The sequence below is a fragment of the Budorcas taxicolor genome, chromosome 16 (genome assembly GCF_023091745.1).
Source record: "Budorcas taxicolor isolate Tak-1 chromosome 16, Takin1.1, whole genome shotgun sequence".
NCBI classification, from domain to species: Eukaryota; Metazoa; Chordata; class Mammalia; order Artiodactyla; family Bovidae; genus Budorcas; species Budorcas taxicolor.
Window position 1 is genome coordinate 8,288,324 of NC_068925.1, and position 25,050 is coordinate 8,313,373.

Genomic DNA, 25,050 nt, shown 5'->3' on the forward strand with positions numbered 1-25,050 from the left:
GATGTCTTATCTCAGAGATAGCACAGTAAACAAGAGATGATCCTTTGTCCCATGGAGCCTATTTCACAAGGAAGCAAGACATTAAGGATTCAGTTCAGTTCAGTTCAGTTCAGTTCAGTCACTCAGTCGTGTCCGACTCTTTGCGACCCCATAAATCACAGCACACCAGGCCTCCCTGTCCACCACCATCTCCCGGAGTTCACTCAGACTCACGTCCATCCAGTCAGTGATCCCATCCAGCCATCTCATCCTGGGTTGTCCCCTTTTCCTCCTGCCCCCAATCCCTCCCAGCATGAGAGTCTTTTCCAATGAGTCAACTCTTCGCATGAGGTGGCCAAAGTACTGGAGTTTCAGCTTTAGCATCATTCCTTCCAAAGAAATCCCAGGGTTGATCTCCTTCAGAATGGACTGGTTGGATCTCCTTGCAGTCCAAGGGAGTCTCAAGAGTCTTCTCCAACACCACAGTTCAAAAGCATCAATTCTTGGACGCTCAGCCTTCTTCACAGTTAATATAATTTAATGTTATACTATCATGAAGCCACCACTGCATGGCTGAAAGAGTAATAACTGAACTGTGGGTCCAAGAATGAGGAGGACATAGGCAGAAGAAGGAACAGGTTAGAAGACCTGGTAAGAGAGTTTCTTGATCAGGGGAAACTAAAGTTTGCTGGAGCACCCAAGAGAAAAGAGACAAAAATGACAGATGAAATTTGGAAGACAGGCATGGCATAGGTCAGGAGGGATTGGTAATGATGGTGAGAAAGTTTACCTTTTTCAGATGGGAGGAGGAAACTGTTTAATTATTTTTAACAGGAAAGTGACCTGAAGTGATTTGAGATTTTGAAATTCACTCTTATTGTAGCACAAATCCATATAAGAGGCAAGGAAATGGAGTAGGAATATTTTAAGAGTGTAAGAGTTGATGATGGAGAAAAGGGTAAGTGGTACATTCAAGAGTTATTTAAGTGGTAGAATTCTCTTGTATAAAACGGAAATAGATCATTTACTCAGCTTTATGATTATTTTTGTCTCATTAAAAAATAATCTTAAGTCTGCCCAGATACATGAAGTAGGAAAAGATGAAAGATAAGTTGAAAACAAGAGGTTTATGCTTTGTTTTTTTAACAAATCTATAGGCTATGAAATGCCCTGTATTATTAATAAAGGTTGGAGTAAAATTTGGCTCTCAAATTCTAGTCAGTCAGTCAGTTCAGTTGCTCAGTCGTGTCTGACTCTTTGTGACCCCATGAATCACAGCATACCAGGCCTCCCTGTCCATCACCATCTCCCGGAGTTCACTCAGACTCACGTCCATCGAGTCAGTGATGCCATCCAGCCATCTCACCCTCTGTTGTCCCCTTCTCCTCCTGTCCCCAATCCCTCCCAGCATCAAAGTCTTTTCCAATGAGTCAACTCTTCGCGTAAGGTGGCCAAAGTACTGGAGTTTCAGCTTTAGCATCATTGCTTCCAAAGAACACCCAGGGCTGATCTCCTTTAGAACGGACTGGTTGAATCTCCTTACAGTCCAAGGGACTCTCAAGAGTCTTCTCCAACACCACAGTTCAAAAGCCTCAATTCTTCTGTGCTCAGGTTTCTTCACAGTCCAACTCTCTCATCCATACATGACCACTGGAAAAACCATAGCCTTGACTAGACTGACCTTTGTTGGCAAAGTAATGTCTCTGGTTTTCAATATGCTATCTAGGTTGGTCATAACTTTTCTTCCAAGGAGTAAGCGTCTTTTAATTTCATGGCTGCAGTCACCATCTGCAGTGATTTTGGAGCCCCCAAAAATAAAGTCTGACTCTGTTTCCACTGTTTCCCCATCTATTTCCCAAATTCTAGTACCCCAAAGAAAAGAAATAGAACAGCTACACATTCACACTGAATATTAGAGTGTTCAGAACTGAAGCTTCTGAACAAAGGCAGTGTTTGTCACAGACTCTTCTATCCATGCTGGCAATACCAAAGACTTGAAACCACTGATCCTCAGTTTCTTTATCTATGTGATGGGCATAATGCTAGCATGCATCTTAAAGATTGTCAGAAGAATAAAATTCTGTCATTAAGCAAATATGTTTTGAGCTCACTTCACTGTATTCTGTAAAGTGCTCTGGTTACTGGAGATCCCACAGAAAACAAGATAGACAGTGGTCTGAGAATTTATAGTGTTTACATTCTGCTTCATGCTGAGTGAGAGATGGTGGCAGACAGAGACAAGTAATAAGCATACAAATGAAGTTATGTCAGTATCACAAAAATGTCAGTTTCACCCAGATTTATTAATCAGTCCAATAATCATATCAACAATACTCTTTTTCAAGTAATCAAGCTGATTTCAAGTTCATATGGAAAAATGAAGAAACCAAAATAGCAAGAAAAATTTTGAAGCAGAACAATAAAGAGAGGGATTAGCCTGATGTATTTTAGAACAATTTTGTACCTAAAATAGTTGATATAGTGTAGTGTTAGGGAATGGACAAAGGCAAATCAACTTGACAGACTAGAAATTTGAGGTAGAGGCCCATAGGCACCTAGGAATTTGGTGTTTGATAATGGAGTTGTTAAATCATTGATTAAAAAATTGGACTATTCAATAAATTGAATAACTGGGTAACCATTTGGAAAAAAGTTGATACATTCATCATAGTATGAAGGGAAAATATTACTTTCTCCCTAAATAAAATGTTACTCTCAAAATATTGGTAAAGAGGGGGTGGGGGTGTATAATATACCCTATAATGCTGCTTTGAAAGGTAGCAGTGAAAAATTGTATCAACAAAAACTTAAAATCCTTACTAGTTTTGGTTTTTTTGTTCACTTTTGTGAACATGCATTTCATTTTTAACATCTATTTCAGACACTTAAGTGCACAAGAATATTATCATGAGCATCCATGAACCTAGCATTCGAAATGTTTTTTATTTCAAGTGTTTCTGAAGCCCGCATATATGATCTCTGATTTACCTGTCTTCTCCCTAGGATCTAGTTCACTAAATACCCTACCTAGAGCTACTTAATTCTTTGAACATTTTGTATTTTGTATATGACATTTCCCCATGATGCTCACTAAGCATTAGTTCTTGCATTTTCACTTTTAGCGGTATGGAATTTATTTATTTATTCACTCATTCAATCATTTAATTTTTGTGTTTCTGATGGCCATTCGATCCTTAAGGTGTTTATTCCTATTTTTCTTTTCCGTCAGCAAATACACCTAGGTCCACCTTCAGAACATGCCCAGAATCTCCCCTGATCCAAAGCCATCACCTTCTGGTTGGATCTTTGTGGTAAAGTCCTCACTGATCATTGCCACTGCTTCAGTCTATTCTCAGAACAATGACCAGAGGGATTTTCCGCAAAATATAAATCAGAATCTTTGCAAATTTTCCCAATAAAGCCCAACATGATCATAAGATTTTAGAAATCCCTGTGTGACCCGTTTCCCTACTAGTTATTCCTCTGGCCTCATTTCTGCCTCCTCCTTGCTCTTCCTCAGCCACACCAGGCACCGCGCTGCCCTAGGGAAGTGCTTACTGTTGCTTCTGCCTTAAACAGTCTTCTCTGCTATGGTTATCTCTTTCACTCTTCTCAGGATTTTTCAGTTCAGTTCAGTTCAGTTCATTCCCTCAGTCGTGTCCGACTCTTTGCAACCCCGTGAATCACAGCACACCAGGCCTCCCTGTCCATCACCAACTCCCGGAGTTCACTCAGACTCACGTCCATCGAGTCAGTGATGCCATCCAGCCATCTCATCCTCGGTCGTCCCCTTCTCCTCCTGCCCCCAATCTCTCCCAGCATCAGAGTCTTTCCAATGAGTCAACTCCGCATGAGGTGTCCAAAGTACTGGAGTTTCAGCTTTAGCGTCATTCCTTCCAAAGAAATCCCAGGGTTGATCTCCTTCAGAATGGACTGGTTGGATCTCCTTGCAGTCCAAGGGACTCTCAGGAGTCTTCTCCAACACCACAGTTCAAAAGCATTGATTCTTCAGTGCTCAGCCTTCTTCACAGTCCAACTCTCACATCCATACATGACCACAGGAAAAACCATAGCCTTGACTAGCCGGACCTTAGTCGGCAAAGTAATGTCTCTGCTTTTGAATATACTATCTAGGTTGGTCATAACTTTTCTTCCAAGAAGTAAGCGTCTTTTAATTTCATGGCTGCAGTCACCATCTGCAGTGATTTTGGAGCCCCAAAAAATAAAGTCTGACACTCTTTCTACTGTTTCCCCATCTATTTTTTACTTAGATGTTATTCTCTCAGGGAGGTCTTCTTCGATTATGCATTTATTTTCCAACCTAGCCCTGAAAATTTCCCTCTTTTTTCTCCCTACCACTTACCACTTCCAACACATAATTTGTTTTACTGCCAGTTTTCCTTCACTAGAGGCTTCAAGAAAGAAAACATTTCTGCCCTTTTGTCAACTGCCTTAGCCTTGAAATCTAGAACTTTTCTTGGCACATCCCAAGTGCTCAATAAATATTTCATGTAGGAATTAATAAGTGAGACCCAGACGTACCCATCAGTAAAAGATGGAGTGGCTAAGTTCCAACATTTCTCAAGCAATTAACACGAAGTGAAAAGGAAAAAATTCTGTGTATTTACAATTAGCTGAAATTAGAGACTCATTCAAAAAATGTTTGGTAAAAAGGTACCATTACGAAATATCATGAAAACAAGCAAGTGATTTAAGGAAATTCATTACAATCATCCTTGTCCAAATCCCTCCTTTTCTGTTTCCTTCCAAGTTACCACATTGCATTTCCATTTCAGCAGCTGGAGTTAGATTTGTGATTCGCTTGAACAGCTCTTAGTGCCCTTATGCGACTATTATTTGACCCTATGCTGCCTTTCAGATGCCAAACAAACCCTGATGAATTACTGGCCCCTTCTCTCGTGTTTTCAGCCCTTTAAATGGATTCTGTCTTTGCCAAGTGCTATCTTGCCAAGCAGCAGTATGGTACATATCAAAGATAGCTTTGTTTTTACTTGTCAAAGGAAAGGTGTTCTCCACCAAAAATAATCATTCTTAGGAAACAGTAGTTAGATGTAGCCATATGTATTCCATGGTCAAATGTGTTTTGTTTTATATTTTCCTATTTCCAAAAATATATTAATATTATAGAAAAAAAGGGTAAAGGCTTTAAGAGTAATATTGTTCATATTGTTGACTAGGAATGTTGAAAGTGGCTCCAAAATTCAGCAATGAAGAAGATATACAGGCAAAATAATAATGTAAACTAACATTTACTGAATATTACTATGCTCCCCAAATCTGCTAAATGATTAATTTATACTGTTAAATTATTTATTTGTACTATCTCATTTAATTCAACCCAGTAACACTGATAATTTTTTTCAGAAATAAAGTATCATAGAGAAGTTAAATAACTCACCCAAGATTGTAGAGTTAGGGTTCAGATCAGGCAGTCCGACTCCAAGGCCCAAGATCTTAAGTCTTAAGCTTCCCTGATAGCTTAGTTGGTAAAGAATCCGCCTGCAATGCAGGAGACCCCAGTTTGATTCCTGGGTCAGGAAGATCTGCTAGAGAAGGGATAGGCTACCCATTCCAGTATTCTTGGGCTTCCCTTGTGGCTCAGCAGTATCCACCTGCAGTGCAGGAGACCTGGGTTTGATCCATGGGTTGGGAAGATCCCCTGGAGAAGGGAATGGCAACCCACTCCAGTATTCTGGCCTATAGAATTCCACAGTCCATGGTGTCACAAAGAGTTGGACAAGACTGAGCGACTTTTACTTTCAAGAAGGGATGAAGTACAAATGAAACATACCTGGAAAATATACATTAAAAAAAAAAAAACTTACATTTTGAAAATATTTATAAATGCTTATCTCCCAGTAACCCTTCAAATAAAACTCAGTTAAAAATATGATAGATATGACTTTAATCTGTGCAGAAGCTACAGAGATTATGGTGAAATATTTTTATTTTTATAAATGTATACATTTATTCTAGAATGTGTATTTCTTGTACTTAACAGAGTTCATAAGCTTTACTCACCAAGTGGAATTTATTGTACAAAATGGGAAATCATTCATGTATCTTTACAATAAATTTTGCATAAGTTGATTTTTTGATACATTTCTAAAGCCACTGAGCAGGCTATTCTGGAGGGGGGTGGGAAGAAACTACATTTTCTGTGATAAACTTATCTTCTTTTTAAAAAGTACTTTTGAAAATCTCTTTAAGAGATTCTTTTATCACAAAACGTATCTTTTGTTAACTTCTACACAATTGGGAGGATGCCATTGCTATGATTTGGACAGAAATAAAGAGTATTCTTTTAATGAAATCAAACTGATAAGTTGAGATATATATATATTTATAATTTTAAATACAAAGCAAAGTCAAAAACATACAGGGGCCAAGCAGCTATTTTAAGTGGGATTTAGTGGGCTATATTATTGAGACTATAAGACAAGTATTATATACAGGCTGTGCATGACATGATATACATAAACGAAGTCTAAAATTCAGTTGCTACAGCTCACTGGTTCATGATCACAACAAATGCTTTTATTAATTGGGTTGTGAAATTCTTTTAAAGAATTTGCCATTTAGCAAGCATCTATATTCTGTAGTTTCGAAATTCTTGTAGGTGACTCTTTGTAAATATTTGGTGATCACGTCATCACTTTGAACACCACACAGATACTTCTTTGAACCGTGCTTGTTCCTCCCTGAAGTTGGGAAACTCTAGAGCATGTAGGACAGCGACTGTGCTTTGAGCCACATTCACTGTTTGTCTCTGTGTGTGTGTATGTGTGTGTGCTTTTGTTGCAGAGAAGGCCAGCAGTCACCAGAACAATGGCAGAAGATGTATGGCAGATGCTCTGGGAATGAAGTGTACCACATCGTTCTGGAAGAAAGCACATTTTTTGCTGAATATGAAGGAAAGAGCTTCACATATGCTTCTTTTCATGCACACAAAAAGTATGTTTCCATCTCAGAATGGAATTAAAATATTAATTTACATCCAGTTTTACATAATGCAACCCATATTGGTGCTCATATTGAAGTATTTTTGAATTATTATCATAATTTTTGAGACATTTGAATTCTCACCTTTTGTATGGTCTCTACAAGTTAAGATTCTTGGGTATAAAGTATAATTTAGTAGGAATATTGACTGAAAGTGAAAGCGTTATTCACTCAATCATGTCCAACTCTTTGCAACCCCTTGGACTACAGCCCACCAGGCTCCTCTCTCCGTGGACTTCTCCAGGCAAGAATTCTGGAGCGGGTTGCCATTCCCTTCTCCAGGGGATCTTCTTGATCCAGGGATCAAACCCAGGTCTCCTGTATTGCAGGCAGATTCTTTACTGTCTGAGGCACCAGGGAAGCCCAGTATTGACTTTAACATCTTTTCAATTATCTTTAAAAACATTTTAATGCTGTAGAAAATCACAAGAAAATGAATCTTTTATATAGATCTAAATTTTAAAGTGTTAATTAAAATACTGTTTTATTTTATGGCCAAATTAAGATGTACATTTGATGGTAAGACCCAGTATAAACACAAAATTTACCAAAAAAAAAAAGCCCTTACTAAATGATATTTACTTTGATGTTTTCTTTTATCTTTTATTCCATTCTTTTTTATTAAAAATATATATATATATAGTCTTAAGTATCCAAATTGATTTCACAACACACTAACGATATTGGGGTTTTTTTTGGTTTGTTTTATTCTATAAAGACAAGAACTTTGAACTTACAGGATCTTTTCAAGCTTTAAAATCTTCCTATTTGTGGTTTAAATTTTCCTTTGCCTTTTAATAGTTTACTTATTTTCTTAACATGCAAGCTTAAGAAAAATACTAAGATCTTTGCTGAACTTTAAACTTAAACTCCTTTATTTTCTTTTTTAAATTAAGGTTTGGTGTCTGCTTGATTGGTATTAGGAGGGAGGATAATAAAAACATTTTGCTGAATCCAGGTCCTCGATATATTATGAATGCCACAGATACATGTTTTTATATTAATATTACCAAAGAAGAGAATTCAGCATTTAAAAACCATGACCATCAGAAAAAAAGCAATGTACCAAGGTCATTTTATCATGGACCATCTAGATTGCCTGTACATAGCATAATTGCCAGCATGGGTAAGTATAAATAAATTTGAAAATATAATTAATTTCCTTCTTTAAAAAGAATAATAAGTATATTTGTTTTGCTCAAAATTCCAAGGTCAAATTTAAAATATACTTGTGGGTATTACAAACTTGGTGTAACTAAATAACTAAATATATAGAACAAAATTGCTAATTTGTTAAACTGGTAAGAAATTAAATAGTTCAAAGTTTCAAACAATAGTTTCATATATCTGATTAGAATATAAACACCAGACACTTCTGTATTTCTTTGTAAGTTTTACATTCAGTTATCAATAATGGCTCTTTCAGATTCTCTCTCTGTTTCCCTAGACTCCACAATCTTTTATCTAATTCTTACTGAAGTTAGCTTCTGTGACACAGAAATTTTTTTAAAAGATTCAGACAAATAAGAACTTCCATTAAATTTTGTCACCAAACCACATACAAACCTACATGCACTTAGTTTCTGTCACAAGGAAAATGTGTTCCTTCTTTTAGCTTATAATATTTTAATATAAATAGCCTCACTTATGCAGCAAGCCATTCTCCATTTCCCTCTTAGAGACTTCACTTTTTTATTAATCCTCATTACTTGAACTCTTATTTTGTTTTAAAATCACCAATTCATTCTTCCTCCCTGCTTCTCTCTCTCTGACTCTTTTCATGTCTCTCTCTCTCCACACACACACACACACACACACACACACACACGCTTCTGGACCTCATGCCTTCACATCTTCACAGATCGATTCCAAGTGTTGGCTTCAGTTGCTGGCTTGAAATCTTACCATTCCCTCATGTCTCTACCAGTTCAGTCTGAAATCTGCAACCAGTATACCCCTGAAACTGCTCTGGCAAGGCCACCGCTCCACTCTCCTCACTAAATCCAGTGGGATCGTCACAGTGTGTGACAATATTGACCGTGTTCCTAAAATGCTCTAGAGCTATTACCTCTGCACCCTGCACATTCATTTTCCCAAAATTGTCACGTCTGCTCGTAAAGATTCAGTTCTTTTCCATAAATTGATGATCCCCTTACCTAAATCATGACCTTAAATCTCTTTTCACAGCAACATATTCAACTGTCCACGGGCTATTTGGAAAAGTCAAACAAGCATTGGAAAAACCAGTGTGGTATATTCAAATTAAGCTAATCTTTCTATATTCATTCAAAACAATTTCCTCCTTCATTTTTTTTTTTTTTTTTTGCTAAAAAGTGTGATATCATCATCCTTTGATTTGTAATGACAGAATTCTCATGTTTCACTATTCTTCTCTTCTTATACTTTGTATTTCACTGAATTCCACTAAATTTGATCAAGTGGCCTCTAAAGTCATTCGTTGCCATGTCCATGCTCAGTTCGGTTGGTCTGAGTCTCCGTCGTCCTGTCCTTCCACTCCAGAATCCCCCTAGTCTCTTGATGCCTCCAGCCTTGCTGCCCTGCACTCTTCTCCACCTTGCTACCAGAGTAACAATTTTTACATAATGTTATAATCACGCTCCTGCATTAATCTTTAATCTTTTCCAATTAGCTATTGGGAAAAAAACCTAAATTTTATACTATAAAATGGTTTCCAATTGGATGAACAAAATCTCTCTATTTTTTTTTTTAAACTTGAAGCAGTCCTTGTGTTCCCAGGACAGTACCAGATTATATACATTGTCCTGGTGTCATTATGAATAGAAATCCACTTTGATTCTTAGGAATACCCTCATTTAGAAGATAAATTACATGATCACTTTTAAGTATCTCTTTAAAATAATTCCTTCTTATGTTTTTAGTCCCACATTTTACCATTCCTTCAGTTGCTATCCTAAGTCCCAATCATATTAAATTTCTTTTAGTCTTCACTAATAGCTTTTCATCATCCCTTCAATTGCTCTCCTTAGCCCCAATCATATTAATTCATTTCAGTCTTTCCTAATGGTTTTTTACCAGTGGGCCTTGATGCACTGTTTCCTCTGAGAGGATCTACTCCCCAGCCCCCAACTTTGCTTATGTAACTACTTCTAATCATTTCCATCTTAGTCTTAATATCACTCCCTCTGAGACATATTTCATGGCCCTGCTTGGACTTTGTTAGATAACTCAGATTGTCACTGATACAACATATTTTATCTTCTATAGACGTTTTACTTGTTGGTTTCACATGTCTAAGAATTACTTGTTGAGTACCTAGTCCATGCCAGGAACTCTCACAAGTATTTGTGATGGGAGGGTGGGACACATGGACAGAGTAACATTGACATATATGCACTATGATATGTAAAATAGATAGCTAGTGTGAAGCTGCTGCAAAACAGGGAACTGAGCTCGGTGCTCTGTGGTGACCTAGATGGCTGGGGATGGGGAGGGAGTGTGACTCAGGAGGGAGGGTCTATATGTATACATGTAGCTGATTCACTTCTTTGTACAGCAGAAACTAACACACATGGTAAAGCAGTTATACTCCAAATTAAGAAGAAGTAATTGTGATTAATTAGAGAACATATGAAAATTCCTTGCTTCCAGAGCTAACATTGTATCATGGGGAAGTCTGGCCATAAACAATACATATAAAAATAAGTAAAGTATTTAGTAGATTAGAAGGTGATAAGTAGTAAGATAAAAGTGAGAAGAAAACAGAGTTAGCAAAAAGCGTGAATGAATTCTAGGACAATTGAATTTTTAGGTGGCTTGTAGCCCTCAATGAAAAGGTGGCATTTGAGAAGATACTTGAAGAAAATAGGGGCATTATGCCTGTGAATATCTGAAGGAAAAGCATTCCTGGGAGAGATAATAGCTGGTACAAGGGCCCTACAGGAGGGGTAGGAACCTGATTGATGTGCTCCAGGATCAATAAAGGGGCCCTCATGATGCAAACACAGTAATCTGATGGTAAGGGTGCAGGAGAGGTAGGGAGAGAGGTAAAAAGGGGCCAGATCATGCTGGGCTCTTGAAGTCAATGTAAGAGTTGTAGCTTCTACTTGGAGTGAAGTAGGAGTCATCACAGGGTTTTCAGCAAAGCAATGGCATGGGCTCACCTATGCTGAACTCCGTCTTCACAGAATCACTGTGGCTGATGTTAACAACAGATGCTTAGGGTCAAGGATCTAATGTATTTTCTAGTGGAAGTGGTAGGAGAGAAAAAATTATGGGTATACTTTGAGTAGGGTAGGGTGCCATTATTTTATTATTTTTTATGATCAATCTATTTTTTTTTAACTTTACAATATTGTATTGGTTTTTCCATACATCAACATGAATCTGCCACGGGTGTACACGTGTTCCCCATCCTGAACTCCCCTCCCACCTCCCTCCCCATACCATCCCTCTGGGTCATCCCAGTGCACCAGCCCCGAGCACCCTGTATCATGCATCAAACCTGGACTGGCAATTTGTTTCACATATGATAATGTACATGTTTCAGTGCCATTCTCCCAAATCATCCCACCCTTGCCCTCTCCCACAGAGTCCAAAAGACTGTTACCATCTTTCTAAATTCCATATATATGCATTAGTATACTGTATTGGTGTTTTTCTTTCTGGCTTACTTCACTCTGTATAATAGGCTCCAGTTTCATCCACCTCATTAGAACTGATTCAAATGTATTCTTGAATTAGAAGTGAGCTGTAATAGAGAAGTGGGAAGAACTCAAGGATTTGAGTATCAGTTCTGTTCATTTCAGTCGCTCAATCATGTTCAGTGGTCTGTGAACCCATGGACTACAGCACGGCAGGCTTCCCTGTCATCACCAACTCCCAGAGCTTGCTCAAATTCATATCCATCGAATATGATGCCATCTTGTCCTCTGTCATCCCCTTCTTCTCCTGCCTTCAAACTTTCCCAGCATCAGGGTCTTTTCCAGTGAGTCAATTCTTCTCATCAGGTGGCCAAATATTGGAGTATCAGTTTTAGCATCAGTCCTTCCAGTGAATATTCAGGACTGATTTCCTGTAGGATGGACTGGTTGTATCTCCTTGCTATGCAAGGGATGCTCAAGAGTCTTCTCCAACACCATAGTTCAAAAGCATCAATTCTTCAGCATTCAGCTTTCCTTATGGTCCAGTTCTTACATCCATACATGACTACTGGAAAAACCATAGCTTTGGCTAGATAGAACTTTATCAGCAAAGTAATGTCTCTGCTTTTTAATATGCTATCTAGGTTGGTCATAGTTTTTCTTCCAAGGAGCAAGCATCTTTTAATTTCATGGCTGCAGTCACCATCTGCAGTGATTTTGGAGCCCAAGGAAATAGTCTGTCACCGTTTCCACTGTCCCCCCATCTGTTTGCCATGAAGTGATGGAACTGGATGCCAGGAACTTCATTTTTTGAATGTTGAGTTTTAATCCAGCCTTTTCACTTTCCTCTTTCACTTTCAGCAAGAGGCTCTTTAGTTGCTCTTCACTTTCTGCCATAAGGATGGTATCATCTACATATATGAGTTTATTGATATTTCTCCTAGCAATCCTGATTCCAGCTTGTGCCTCTTCTAGTCCAGCATTTCACATGATGTACTCTGCATATAAGTTAAATAACTAGGGTGACAGTATACCACCTTGAGGTACTCCTTTCCCGATTTGGAAACAATCTGTTGTTCCATGGCCGGTTCTAACTGTTGCTTCTAGACCTGCATACAGGTTTCTCAGGAGGCATGTAAGGTGGTCTGGCATTCCAATTTCTTTAAGAATTTTGCAGTTTATTGTGATCCACACAGTCAAAGGCTTTGGCAAAGTCAATGAAGCAGAAGTAGATGTTTTTCTGGAACTCTCTTGCTTTTTTGATGATCCAACAGATGTTGGCAATTTGATCTCTGGTTTCTCTATCTTTTCTAAATCCAGCTTGAACATCTGGAAGTTCACAGTGCATGTAATGTTGAAGCCTGGCTTGGAGAATTTTAAGCATTACTTTGCTAGTATGTGAGATGAGAGCAATTATGTGGTCGTTTACATATTCTTTGGCATTGCCTTTCTTTGCGATTGAAATGAAAACTGATCTTTTCCAGTCCTGTGGCCACTGCTGAGTTTTCCAAATTTGTTGGCATATTGAGTGCAACACTTTCACAGCATCATCTTTTAGGTTTTGAAAGAGCTCAACTGGAATTCCATCACCACTAACTTTGTTTCCTAAGGCCCACTTGTCTTCACATTCCAGGATTTCTGGTTCTAGATGAGTGATCACACCAGCATGGTTATCTGGGTCATGAAGATCTTTCTTGTTTAGTTCTTCTGTGTAGTCTTACCACCTCTTCTTAATATCTTCTGCTTCTGCTAGGCCCATAACATTTCTGTCCTTTATTGTGCCCATCTTTTTATGAAAAGTTCCCTTGTATCTCTTATTTTCTGAGTAAGGCTTTCTTATCTCTCCTTGCTATTCTTTGGAATTCTGCATTCAAATGGGTATATCTTTCCTTTTCTCCTTTGTCTTTCACCCCTCTTCTTTTCTCAGTTATTTTTAAGGCCTCCTCAGACAACCATTTTGCCTTTTTGCATTTTTTTTTCTTGGGGTTGATCTTAATTACTGCCTCCAGAACAATGTCATGAACTTCCATCCATAGTTCATCAGGTACTCTATCTATCAAATCTAATCCCATGAATCTATTTCTCACTTTTACTCTATAAATATAAGGAATTTGATTTAGGTCATACCTGAATGATCTAGTGGTTTTCCCAACTTTCTTAAATTTAAGTGTGAATTTGGCAATAAGGAGCTCATGATCTGAACCACAGTCAGCTCCTGGTCATATTTTTGCTGACTGTCAAGAGCTTCTCCATGTTTGGCTGCAAAGAATATAACCAATCTGATTTTGGCAATGACCATCTGGTGATATCCATGTGTAAAGTCTTCTCTTATGTTGTTGGAAGAGGGTGTTTGCTATGATCAGTGTGTTCTCTTGGCAAAACTCTATTAGCCTTTGCCCTGCTTCATTTTGTTTTCCAAGGCCAAATTTGCCTGTCAGTCCAAGTATCTCTTGACTTCCTAGTTTTGCATTCTAGTCCCCTATAATGAAAAGGACCATCTTTTTTGGGTGCTGGTTCTAGAAGGTCTTATAAGTCTTCACAGAACCATTCAATTTCAGCTTCTTTATCATTGCTGGTCGGGGCATAGAGTTGGATTACTCTGATATTGAATGGTTTGCCTTGGAAATGAACAGAGATCATTCTGTTATATTTGAGGTGGCATCCAAGTGCTTCATTTTGGACTCTTTCATTGACTATGATGGCTACTCCATATCTTCTAAGGAATTCTTGCCCACCGTAGTAAATATAATGGTTATCTGAATTAAATCCACCCATTCCAGTCCATTTTAGTTCACTGATTCTTAAAATGTCAATGTTCACACTTGCCATCTCCTGTTTGACCACTTCTAATTTCCCTTGATTCATGAACCTAACTTCCAGGTTCCCATGCAATATTTCTTTACAGCACGGGACTTGACTTCCATCACCAGTCATATCCACAACCGGACATTGTTTTCTCTTTAGCTCTGTATCTTCATTCTTTCTGGAGTTATTTCTCCACTCTTCTCCAGTAGCATTTTGGGCACCAACCTGGGGAGTTCATCTTTCAGTGTCATATCTTTTTGCCTTTTCATACTGTTCATGGGGTTCTCAAGGCAAGAATACTGAAGTGGTTTGCCATTCCCTTCTCCAGTGGACCACATGTTGTCAGAACTCTCCAACATGACCTGCCTATCTTGGGTGGCCCTACAAGGCACGGCTCATAGTTTCACTGAGTTTCATTGAGTTAGGTTTTTAGTGTAAGCAGCAGGAAAATGGGAATGGCCATCCATTTAGATGAGAAAGGTATGGAGGGAACCAGTGGAGATGTAGAATTCAGTTTGGAAGGCAGTGCATTTCAAATTTCTGTTAGATATTGAGAGAAAAATGTCAAATAAAAGATTCAATATAATAGTCTAGAGTTCAGGTCCTACTGTATAGCACAGGGAACTTCAATATCTTGTGATAAACCATAATGGAAAAGAATATAAAAAAGAATATCTATATGTGTATAGGCTTCCCTGGTGGCTCAGTGGTGAAGAATCCACCTGCAATTGCCAGAGACCTGGGTTTGATTCCTGGGTCAGAAAGACCCCATGGAGGAGGAAATGGCAACCCACTCTAGTGTTCTTGCCAGGAAAATCCCATGGACAGAGGAGCCTGGTGGACTACAATCCATGGGGTCACAAAGAGTCAGACATGACTTAGTATGCACAATATGTGTATAACTGAGTCACTTTGTTGTACAGCAGAAATTAATACAATATTGTAAATTGACTAAATTAATTTAGAAAAAAAAAACTGAAATGAGTCTAGAGTTCAGGAGAGAGGTATATGCTGAAAAAATTAACTTTGGATTCCTGAGCTTATGTATTATGTTTAAAGTCATGAGACAGAACAAGATTGTTGAGAAAATGATCATGGGCAGAAAAGAAATGAAGACAAAGGACCAAATCCTGCAACGTGTCAATATTAAATATCAAGGGGATGAGAAGAAACCAGCAGAAGAAACAAAGAAGGAGCTACTGAAAGGGAAACCAGCGGAGTGTCTTGTCCTGGAATCCAAATGAATCTAGTGTGTGGAGAAGGTGTAGTGATGAGCCATGTCTAATGACTGTAATGGTCAAATAACATGAGAATTGAAAACTGGCCATTGAATTTAGTAAAAAAGTGATTGCTCCTCGTGAAGTGGTAAGTTGGGGAAATGCCAGATCAGAGGGGTTTATGACAAAATGTCAGAAGACAACTTAGGGAAACTAGGTCTAGACAACTCTCATAAAATTTTGCTGCATGAGAGTAATGGAAATGAACATAAACAAATGAGACGTGAAAGTGAAAGTCACTCAGTCATGTCCAACTCTGCGACCCCACGGACGATACAGTTCCTGAAATTCTCCAGGCAAGAATACTGGGGTAGGTAGCCTTTCCCTTCTCCAGGGGATCTTCCCAACCCAGGGATCGAATCCAGGTCTGCCACATTGCAGGCGGACCTAATTAAACTCAAAAACTTTTGCACAGCAAAGGAAACCATAAAGGAAATGAAAAGGCAACCCACAGAATGGGAGAAAATGTTTGTAAATGATGTGACCAACTAGAGATTAGTCTCCAAAATTTACAAACAGCTTATAAGGTCGAATGTTATCAAAACAAACAACCCAATCCAAAAATGGGTGGAAGACCTAAACATTTCTCCAAAGAAGACCTACAGATGGCCAAATGCCACATGAAAAGATGTTCAACATCACTAAATTTTAGAGAAATACAAATCAAAACTAAAATGATATATTACCTAACACCAATCAAAATGTCTATCATCAAAAAAAAAAAAATCCACAAACAATAAATGAGTGTAGAAAGAAGGGACCCATCCTACACTGTTGCTGCTGCTGCTGCTGCTAAGTCGCTTCAGTCATGTCCGACTCTGTGCGACCCCATAAAGGGCAGCCCGCCAGGCTGCCCCGTCCCTGGGATTCTCCAGGGAAGAACACTGGAGTGGGTTGCCATTTCCTTCTCCAATGCATGAAAGTGAAAAGTGAAACTGAAGTCACTCAGTCGTGTCTGACTCTTAGCGACCCCATGGACTGCAGCCCACCAGGCTCCTCCATCCATGGGATTTTCCAGGCAAGAGTACTGGAGTGGGGTGCCATTGCCTTCTCCGCCTACAGTGTTAGTGGGAATGTAAATTGGTACAGCCACTATAGTAAACAGTATGGAGTTTTCTTAAGAAACTAAAATAAGATCCAGCAACACCACTCCTGGGCGTATATCTGGAGAAAAACATAATTTGACAAGACACATGCACATTGATGTTACAGCACTATTTACCATAGCCAAGAAGCAGAAGCAACCTAAGTGGCCATGAATGGGAGAAGAGATAAAGATGTATATACATATATACGATGGAATATTACTCAACCATGAAGAGCAGTGAAATAATGCCATGTGCAGCAACATGGATGAACCTAAAGATTGTCATATTGAGTGAAGTCAGCCAGACCAAAGAGAAATATTGTACGGTATAGCTTATATGTGGAATCTAAAAAATATATGATACAAATGACCTTGTTTATAAAACAGAAACAGACTCACAGAGACTTAGAGAGCTAACCATAGTTACTGGGGAGAGGGCAGGGCTGGGGAAAGATAGGGAGTTTGGGGTTGTACACACAGGTACACACTGCCATATTTAAAATGGATAACCTACTTGTTTGGTGCAGGGAACTCTGCTCCATACTATGTAATGGCCTAAACAGGAAAAGAATTCAAAAGGGCAATAACGGAATCACCTGCTATCCACTTGAAACTAACACAACATTGTTAGTCAACAGTATTCCAATATAAAAGAAAAAAGTTCAAGAAAGAAATAAGTAGACTATATAACCAAACAGCATATTAAAAAGCAGAGACATTCCTTTGCCAACAAAGGTCCATCTAGTCAAGGCTATGGTTTTTCCAGTGGTCATGTATGGATGTGAGAGTTGGACTACAAAGAAAAGAATTGATGCTTTTGAACTGTGGTGTTGGAGAAGACTCTTGAGAGTCCCTTGGACAGCAAGGAGATCCAACCAGGCCATCCTAAAGGAGATCAGTCCTGCGTGTCCATTGGAAGGACTGATGCTGAAGCTGAAACTCCAATACTTTGGCCACCTGATGCGAAGAGCTGACTCATTTGAAAAGACCCTGATGCTGGGCAAGTTTGAGGGAAGGAGGAGACGGGGACAACAGAGGATGAGATGGTCGGATGGCATCACCAACTCAATGGACATGAGTTTGGGTAAACTCTGGGAGTCGGTGGTGGACACGGAGGCCTGGAGTGCTGTGGTCCATGGGGTCACAAAGAGTCGGACACGACTTAGCAAATGAACTGAACTAAACTGACAACAAAACAGACTCAGAGAGAAGAAACTGGTGGTTAGTAGTAGGGAGAGTGGCAAAATAGGTGACGGGAATTAAGAGGTACAGACTACCAGATACAAGGATAAATTTATAGCACAAGGAATATCATCAATACTTTATAATAACTTATATGGGGTATAATCTATAAAAACATTGAATCACTGTGTTGTACACCTGAAGCTAATACAAGATTGTAAGTCAAGTTACAAAACAAAACTAGTTAAGTCAACACAGGGTTGGTGTACAAGGGAAACAGTGAAAGACAGTGGGTAATGGACTCTGAAGATGAATGATGCAGAGCTGGGATATCATAAGGGGTGGAGGGAAAATGCTCTGAAAGAAGCAGTGAGAACTTTGAGGGTATTTCCCCACTAGTAAAACACAGGCACTCTTTTGGTGTTGCAACCTTCAGAATTGCAGGGAGAGATATCAGAGAAGAGCCAGGTTTTGTTAGGGGAAGGAAAGGTTCAAAGAAGAAATTGTTTCTGTAATTGTAACTGCTTTTAAAACTGTGTCTTCCCTGCTAAATTTTGACTTCCTCATGATCACATCACCCTATACTCAGCTTGGTGCCAAAGATCAGTGTGGGCAGAATTATCAGGAAGTCACCAAGTTTCCTGTGTTGAGCAGGAAGATGATAAGGAGGTAGTTGGAAGTGATGTGGAGACAAACATAGTTGGAAGGGGGTGAAATTCAGAGACCATGGCTCCTTGGGAAGTAGGTGGGGATTTAACTCTCAAAACAAGAGTAGGGTTGAGTTTTACATAAATATGGGGGTATCTCTTTCCTTCCAAACAGAAATTAAAGGGGAAAAGTTTGTTGAAGCTTTCTTGTTTACTTGGTTGAAGATAGGGTTTTGAAGGATTTCTTCAATAGAAAGACAGCTTTCTTTCAAAAGATAAAAATAATCTTCCTTCAAAAGATTACTTTTCCCTCTGAATTATGCAATGTGGTCCTTTGCAGAGGATAAATATCATAAATGTGGATTTTAATTTATACTATTAGGATGCAGATCATATATGGTTTTATTTTGATGAATCAAATTTATAAAATTTAATGTTTAATAGGTCCACTCACCTGATTAATGGAAAAGTTAATCTCATTTTCTCTAGGATCCTCATGTCCCTCCCAAGATGGATTGAACTATAAATTAATCCTTATTTGTGGTGCTAAAAAGTTACTGGAGTGTACAGTTTCTGATCCCAGTCACTTTTACCTTTGCTCAGAAATGGTGGTCATCATATTGTTTTCTCAGGCACAGTCATTTTAAACACATTGTGTCATGCCCCTCAAAGGAGTCTTCCCCATTAAGAGCAGACACACCAGGCTCCCTCTAATCTGAGTGTCATGTACAGTATTTTCAGAGGTCCTAGCCTCTGAATCTTGAGTCCCACATTTCGTTCAATATTGAGAAATATCCAGATGGAGAACTCAGATGGTCTCCCTAGTCTTGGTTCTATCAACTCTCACATTCAGAAACACTGCCTATTTTAATCCCTTCTTCTGTGTTGTTGTTGTTCAGTCATGTCTGATCTTTGCAACCCCGTGACTGCAGCACACCAGGCTTCCCTGTCCATCACCAACTCCCAGAGCTTGCTCAGACTCATGTCCATCGAGTCGGTGATGCCGTTTACCCATCTTGTCCTCTGTCACCCCCTTCTCCTCCTGCTCTCAGTCTTTCCCAGCAGCAAGGTATTTCTCGGAGGTTTTTAGAATTCAGCTGCTGACTTCTTTGTCCATGATACAAAGAAAGAGATGTTAAAACCCCTGAGGTTTTTTTTCTCCCTCTGAAATCTCAGGCTCTTACAGTGAAGAAGGTTGTAAGATCAGACAGAAGTTTCAAGGAAATGGAGAGCGTTTTAATAGTTGCTTCAAAAAATAAAACAAAATGGAGACTCAGGGCTTTCTGAAGGATGGCCAGCTGTCCATAAATACATAAATGAAGCCAGTGATTGTGAAATATGGTGGCAGTCATCCATTAGATTGATTTTTTTTCTCCAGAAAGGGAGAGACAGTCACTTTCCATAAATTGATGTTTATACTAATTTTTAAATGTTATTTAAAAATCTCAGAGGAATTTGTTTCTTCCATTTACCATTCCTTGAGTATTTCAAGGTGTCAAAGCCTTAAGCTATTTAAATTCTCTGTTCTTACTGCCTCAAGGCATTTCCATGACTTGTGTGCTCATGGTTTTCTTTTTATATCAAAAAAATCAAATGTAATGATTTCAGAGTATAGCATCTTATCACTGGGTGAAAAGTTCATCCTCTCCCTTGCTTCCTGTCCCCACTGTACTACATCACATAACGTAATTCTGTTTTATTTTCTGCATGGTATTTAGCATTATTGAGAATTAGTTTTTCCATTTCTCTGTCCATTTGATTATCTTAAAGACAAATCCATATGCATAGGAACATTGTCTGTCTTATTCCTTGAATATCTTGAGTGCCTAGAGTTGTGCTTACCACAGAGAAGGGCTTAATAAATATAAACATTAATTATTCTAATATTAAAAAGTAGTTATAAATCAGTAAAAGAAAGATAACTCAACAATATAAGGAGAAAAGATATAATGAGAAATCGATAAAAGTGAAATGGACCAAAAATTTTCATTAATTTAAAATAAATATAAATTTAAACAATTTTAAAAATTTAAATGTCTAAGTATTTCATGATTTCACAAATCTTGTTTCATATTGTAGACCTAGTTGCAGCAAATACACTTTTGCACAAATACAAAATTTTTTATCCCTGTGGGTAGAAATGCTCAAACTAAAAAGAAGTAAATCACTTTTGAGATTAAAGGGTTAACAGTGCATAGTATATTTCCTGGTTATACTGACTGCATTTCATCTCACTTTAATCATTAAATGATTGCCAGTCCCATAGGCGGCAAACACTTTAACGGATTTTCATTTCTGATTGTTCCAGGTACTGTGGCCATAGACTTGCAAGACACAAGCTGCAGATCAGCAAGTGGCCCTACCCTGTCTCTTCCTACAGAAGGAAGTAAAGAAGTCAGAAGACCCAGCATTGCTCCCGTTTTAGAGGTTGCAGACACGTCATCAATTCAAACATGTGATCTTCTAAGTGATCAATCAGAAGATGAAACTACACCAGATGAAGAAATGTCCTCGAACTTGGAGTATGTTTGTAAGGTTTACTGGGACTTGTGCTTGCCGTGAAAAACTAATGTCCTTCGCTTCTGGACATCCCAGAATCAGTCCTACATACTTCTATCAAAACACTCTTCTTATTAGCCAGTATCTCTCTTGATGATAAAGTATTCTAAACCCTTGAATTTCTGGCTTCAACAGCTATTTACAGCTTTAATTTTCTCTATGTTAGCCTTTATCCTTAAAGAAAAAAATATGTATATCAGTATTTCCATGATAAATATATATCACATTTTACATTTTTTTCTTTAAGGATACAGTTTGTATTTTTCATTTTTATTAAAAATAAGTAATAATGCTTTTATTAAATTATAATGTGCCTTCTACCTTTAGTTTGTGTTTCTACTTCCATATTGAAGTTCAGTCAATTATTTAGTAACATGTAATGCAGCTTCTTCCATTAAGCTCTTGTTTGTCTCAGCACTCAGCAATCTTTTTTATTTAATATGCATCAATAATGTTTTGAATGAATGAATAAATGAACTACAGTTCATTTAACTAAGATTCCATAATAAATAGTATCAATATTTAAGCTATTGATCACATTTTAGCCTATAGTAGAGTTTGTTTACTTGTCTTATCATGTATTATGTTGGTATTTCTTAAGGAAACCACAGTGTTCAACTGCCTTGACAGTGGAGTCCAGAGGAATTTGTATCCCTTGGCAGTTTCACTTTATACTGGTTGTGTACAAGTGGCTTTGTTTAAAATCATCTGACCTAGAATGCTTTATCTGTAAAAAGGGTTCATACGAAGATTAATTGAGATAATGGAGAAATGTACTTAGAACAATTGTTTGTGCAGAGTAAGCATTCAGTGAGTATCAATTACTATTAGGTGTATAGTACTAGTCCTAGTGGTAATGGTAACATCACTCAGGCACTTCTAATATTTTTCATATAATAGAAGTTCAGTCAATGTTGAACTGAACTAAAATATACTGAAATATAATTGGAATGTAGAAAACTCCTTCTATTAATCTTTCACATTTTCAAATATCTATTACAAGAAACTTAGACATATACACAGAAGACAATTTCACTCTCCAAGAAATTAATGACACTCAAATAGATTTATGAAATATTTGACAGGAAGAAGGAACAGTTTGACCACCAGTATATTTCTAGAAATGGTGCTGTGATAGAAATTCTTTCTTTACATATACTTCAGAAAAATTGAGAGGTTGAATATTTTTTATTTTTAGAAAAATGGAAAAGACATTGAAGTAATAGAGGAGACTGTCAACTTCTAAATTTGCAAAATATTCTCCATTTTACTGTCTTAGCTAATGATGTATGAAAAATAGTTCTAACTAGGTTTGAAATTTCTTGGTTTGAAAGATAAATTTTCTTCATCAAAAAAGAGTTTTCATGTTGGATAAAAGAACTTTACCTCCACTAAATTTTCTTTTGTCTCTTCAGTTCAGTTCAGTCGCTCAGTCGTGTCCGACTCTTTGCGACTCCATGAATCACAGCACACCAGGCCTCCCTGTCCATCACCAACTCCTGGAGTTCACTCAAATTCATGTCCATTGAGTTGGTGATGCCATCCAGCCATCTCATCCTCGGTCGTCCCCTTCTCCTACTGCCCCCAATCCCTCCCAGCATCAGAGTCTTTTCCAGTGAGTCAACTCTTCGCATGAGGTGGCCAAAGTATTAGAGTTTCAGCTTTAGCATCAGTCCTTTCAATGAACAACCAGGACTTATCTCCTTTAGAATGGACTGCTTGGGTCTCCTTGCAGTCCAAGGGACTCTCAAGAGTCTTCTCCAACACCACAGTTCAAAAGCATCAATTCTTCGGCGCTCAGCTTTCTTCACATTTCAACTCTCACATCCATACATGACCACTGGAAAAACCATAGCCTTGACTAGATGGACTTTTGTTGGCAAAGTAATGTCTCTGTTTTGTTTATTATTATTATTATTATTATTGGTACTTTTTTTTTAATTTATTTTGCTTTACAATACTGTATTGGTTTTGTCATACATTGACATGAATCAGCCACGGGTGTACATGCCTTCCAAGGAGTAAGCATCTTTTAATTTCACGGTTGCAACCACCATCTGCAGTGATTTTGTAGGGAGGTGGGAGGGGGGTTCAGGATTCAGAACACGTGTACACCCAAGGCGGATTCATGTTGATATATGACAAAACCAATACAGTATTGTAAAGTAAAATAAATAAATAAAATAAAGTCTGACACTGTTTCCACTGTTTCCCCATCTGTTTGCCATGAAGTGATGGGACCAGATGCCATCTTTGTTTTCTGAATGTTGAACTTTAAGCCAACTTTTTCACTCTGTACTTTCACTTTCATCAAGAGGCTCCTTAGTTCTTCTTTGCTTTCTGCCATAAGGGTGGTGTCATCTGTGTATCTGAGGTTATTGATATTTCTCTTGGCAATCTTGATCCCAGCTTGTGCTTCTTCCAGCCCGGCGTTTCTCATGATGTACTCTGCATATAAGTTAAATAAGCAGGGTGATAATATACAGCCTTGACATACTCCTTTTCGTATTTCAAACCAATCTGTTGTTCCATGTCTAGTTCTAACTGTTGCTTCCTGACATGCATATAGGTTTTTCAAGAGGCAGGTCAGGTGGTCCAGTATTCCCATCTCTTTCAGAATTTTCCACAGTTTATTGTGATCCACACAGTCAAAGGCTTGGCATAGTCAATAAAGCAGATATAGATGTTTTTCTGGAACTCTCTTGCTTTTTCGATGATCCAGCTGGTGTTGGCAATTTGATCTCTGGTTCCTCTGCCTTTTCTAAAGCCAGCTTGAATATCTGGAAGTTCACGGTTCATGTATTGCTGAACCCTGGCTTGAAGAATTTTGAGCATTACTTTACTAGCATGTGAGATGAGTGCAATTGTGCAGTAGTTTGAGCATTCTTTGGCATTGCCTTTCGTTGGGATTGGAATGAAAACTGACCTTTTCCAGTCCTGTGGCCACTGCTGAGTTTTCCAAATTTGCTGGCATATTGAGTGTAGCACTTTCGCAAACTCGTTTTTCAGTAACTGAAATCGCTCAACTGGAATTCCATCACCTGCACTAGCTTTGTTTGTAGTGATGCTTTCTAAGGCCCACTTGACTTCACATTCCAGGATGTCTGGCTCGAGATGAGTGATCACATCATCATGATTATCTGGGTCGTGAAGATCCTTTTTGTACAGTTCTGTGTGTTCTTGTCACCTGTTCTTAATGTCTTCTGCTTCTGTTAGATCCATACCATTTCTGTCCTTTATCGAGCCCATCTTTGCATGAAATGTTCCCTTGGTATCTCTGATTTTCTTGAAGAGATCTCTAGTCTTTCCCATTCTGTTGTTTTCCTCTATTTCTTTGCATTGATCGCTAAAGAAGGCTTTCTTATCTCTCCTTGCTATTCTTTAGAACCCTGCATTCAGATGATTATATCTTTCCTTTTCTCCTTTGTTTTTCACTTTTCTTCTTTTCACAGCTATTTGTAAGGCCTCTCAGACAGCCATTTTGCTTTTTAGCATTTCTTTTCCATGGGGATGGTCTTGATCCCTGTCTCCTGTACAATGTCACAAACCTCATTCCATAGTTCATCAGGCACTTTATCTATCAGATCTAGTCCCTAAATCTATTTTTCATTTCCACTGTGTAATCATAAGTGATTCGATTAGGTTATACCTGAATGGTCTAGTGGTTTTCCCTACTTTCTTCAATTTAAGTCTGAATTTGGCAATAAGGAGTTCATGATCTGAGCCATAGTCAGCTCCTGGTCTTGTTTTTGCTGAGTGTATAGAGCTTCTCCATCTTTGGCTGCAAAGAATATAATCAATCTGATTTCGGTGTTGACCATCTGGTGATGTCCATGAATTCTGTCTCTTAATTTTCATTTATGCTGTTA

At 38.3% G+C, this 25,050-nt stretch overlaps 1 protein-coding gene across 1 annotated transcript in view; it reads left to right on the top strand.

The window, feature by feature from the left end:
- Positions 1-25,050, top strand: part of KCNT2 (potassium sodium-activated channel subfamily T member 2) — a 436,616-nt gene that overhangs the window by 307,933 nt on the left and 103,633 nt on the right. Inside the window, exons 15-17 of the mRNA XM_052653896.1 lie at positions 6,805-6,954; positions 7,899-8,128; positions 20,931-21,144. Of these exons, the coding sequence (XP_052509856.1) occupies positions 6,805-6,954; positions 7,899-8,128; positions 20,931-21,144 (594 nt within the window). The remainder of the gene's footprint in view (positions 1-6,804; positions 6,955-7,898; positions 8,129-20,930; positions 21,145-25,050) is intronic.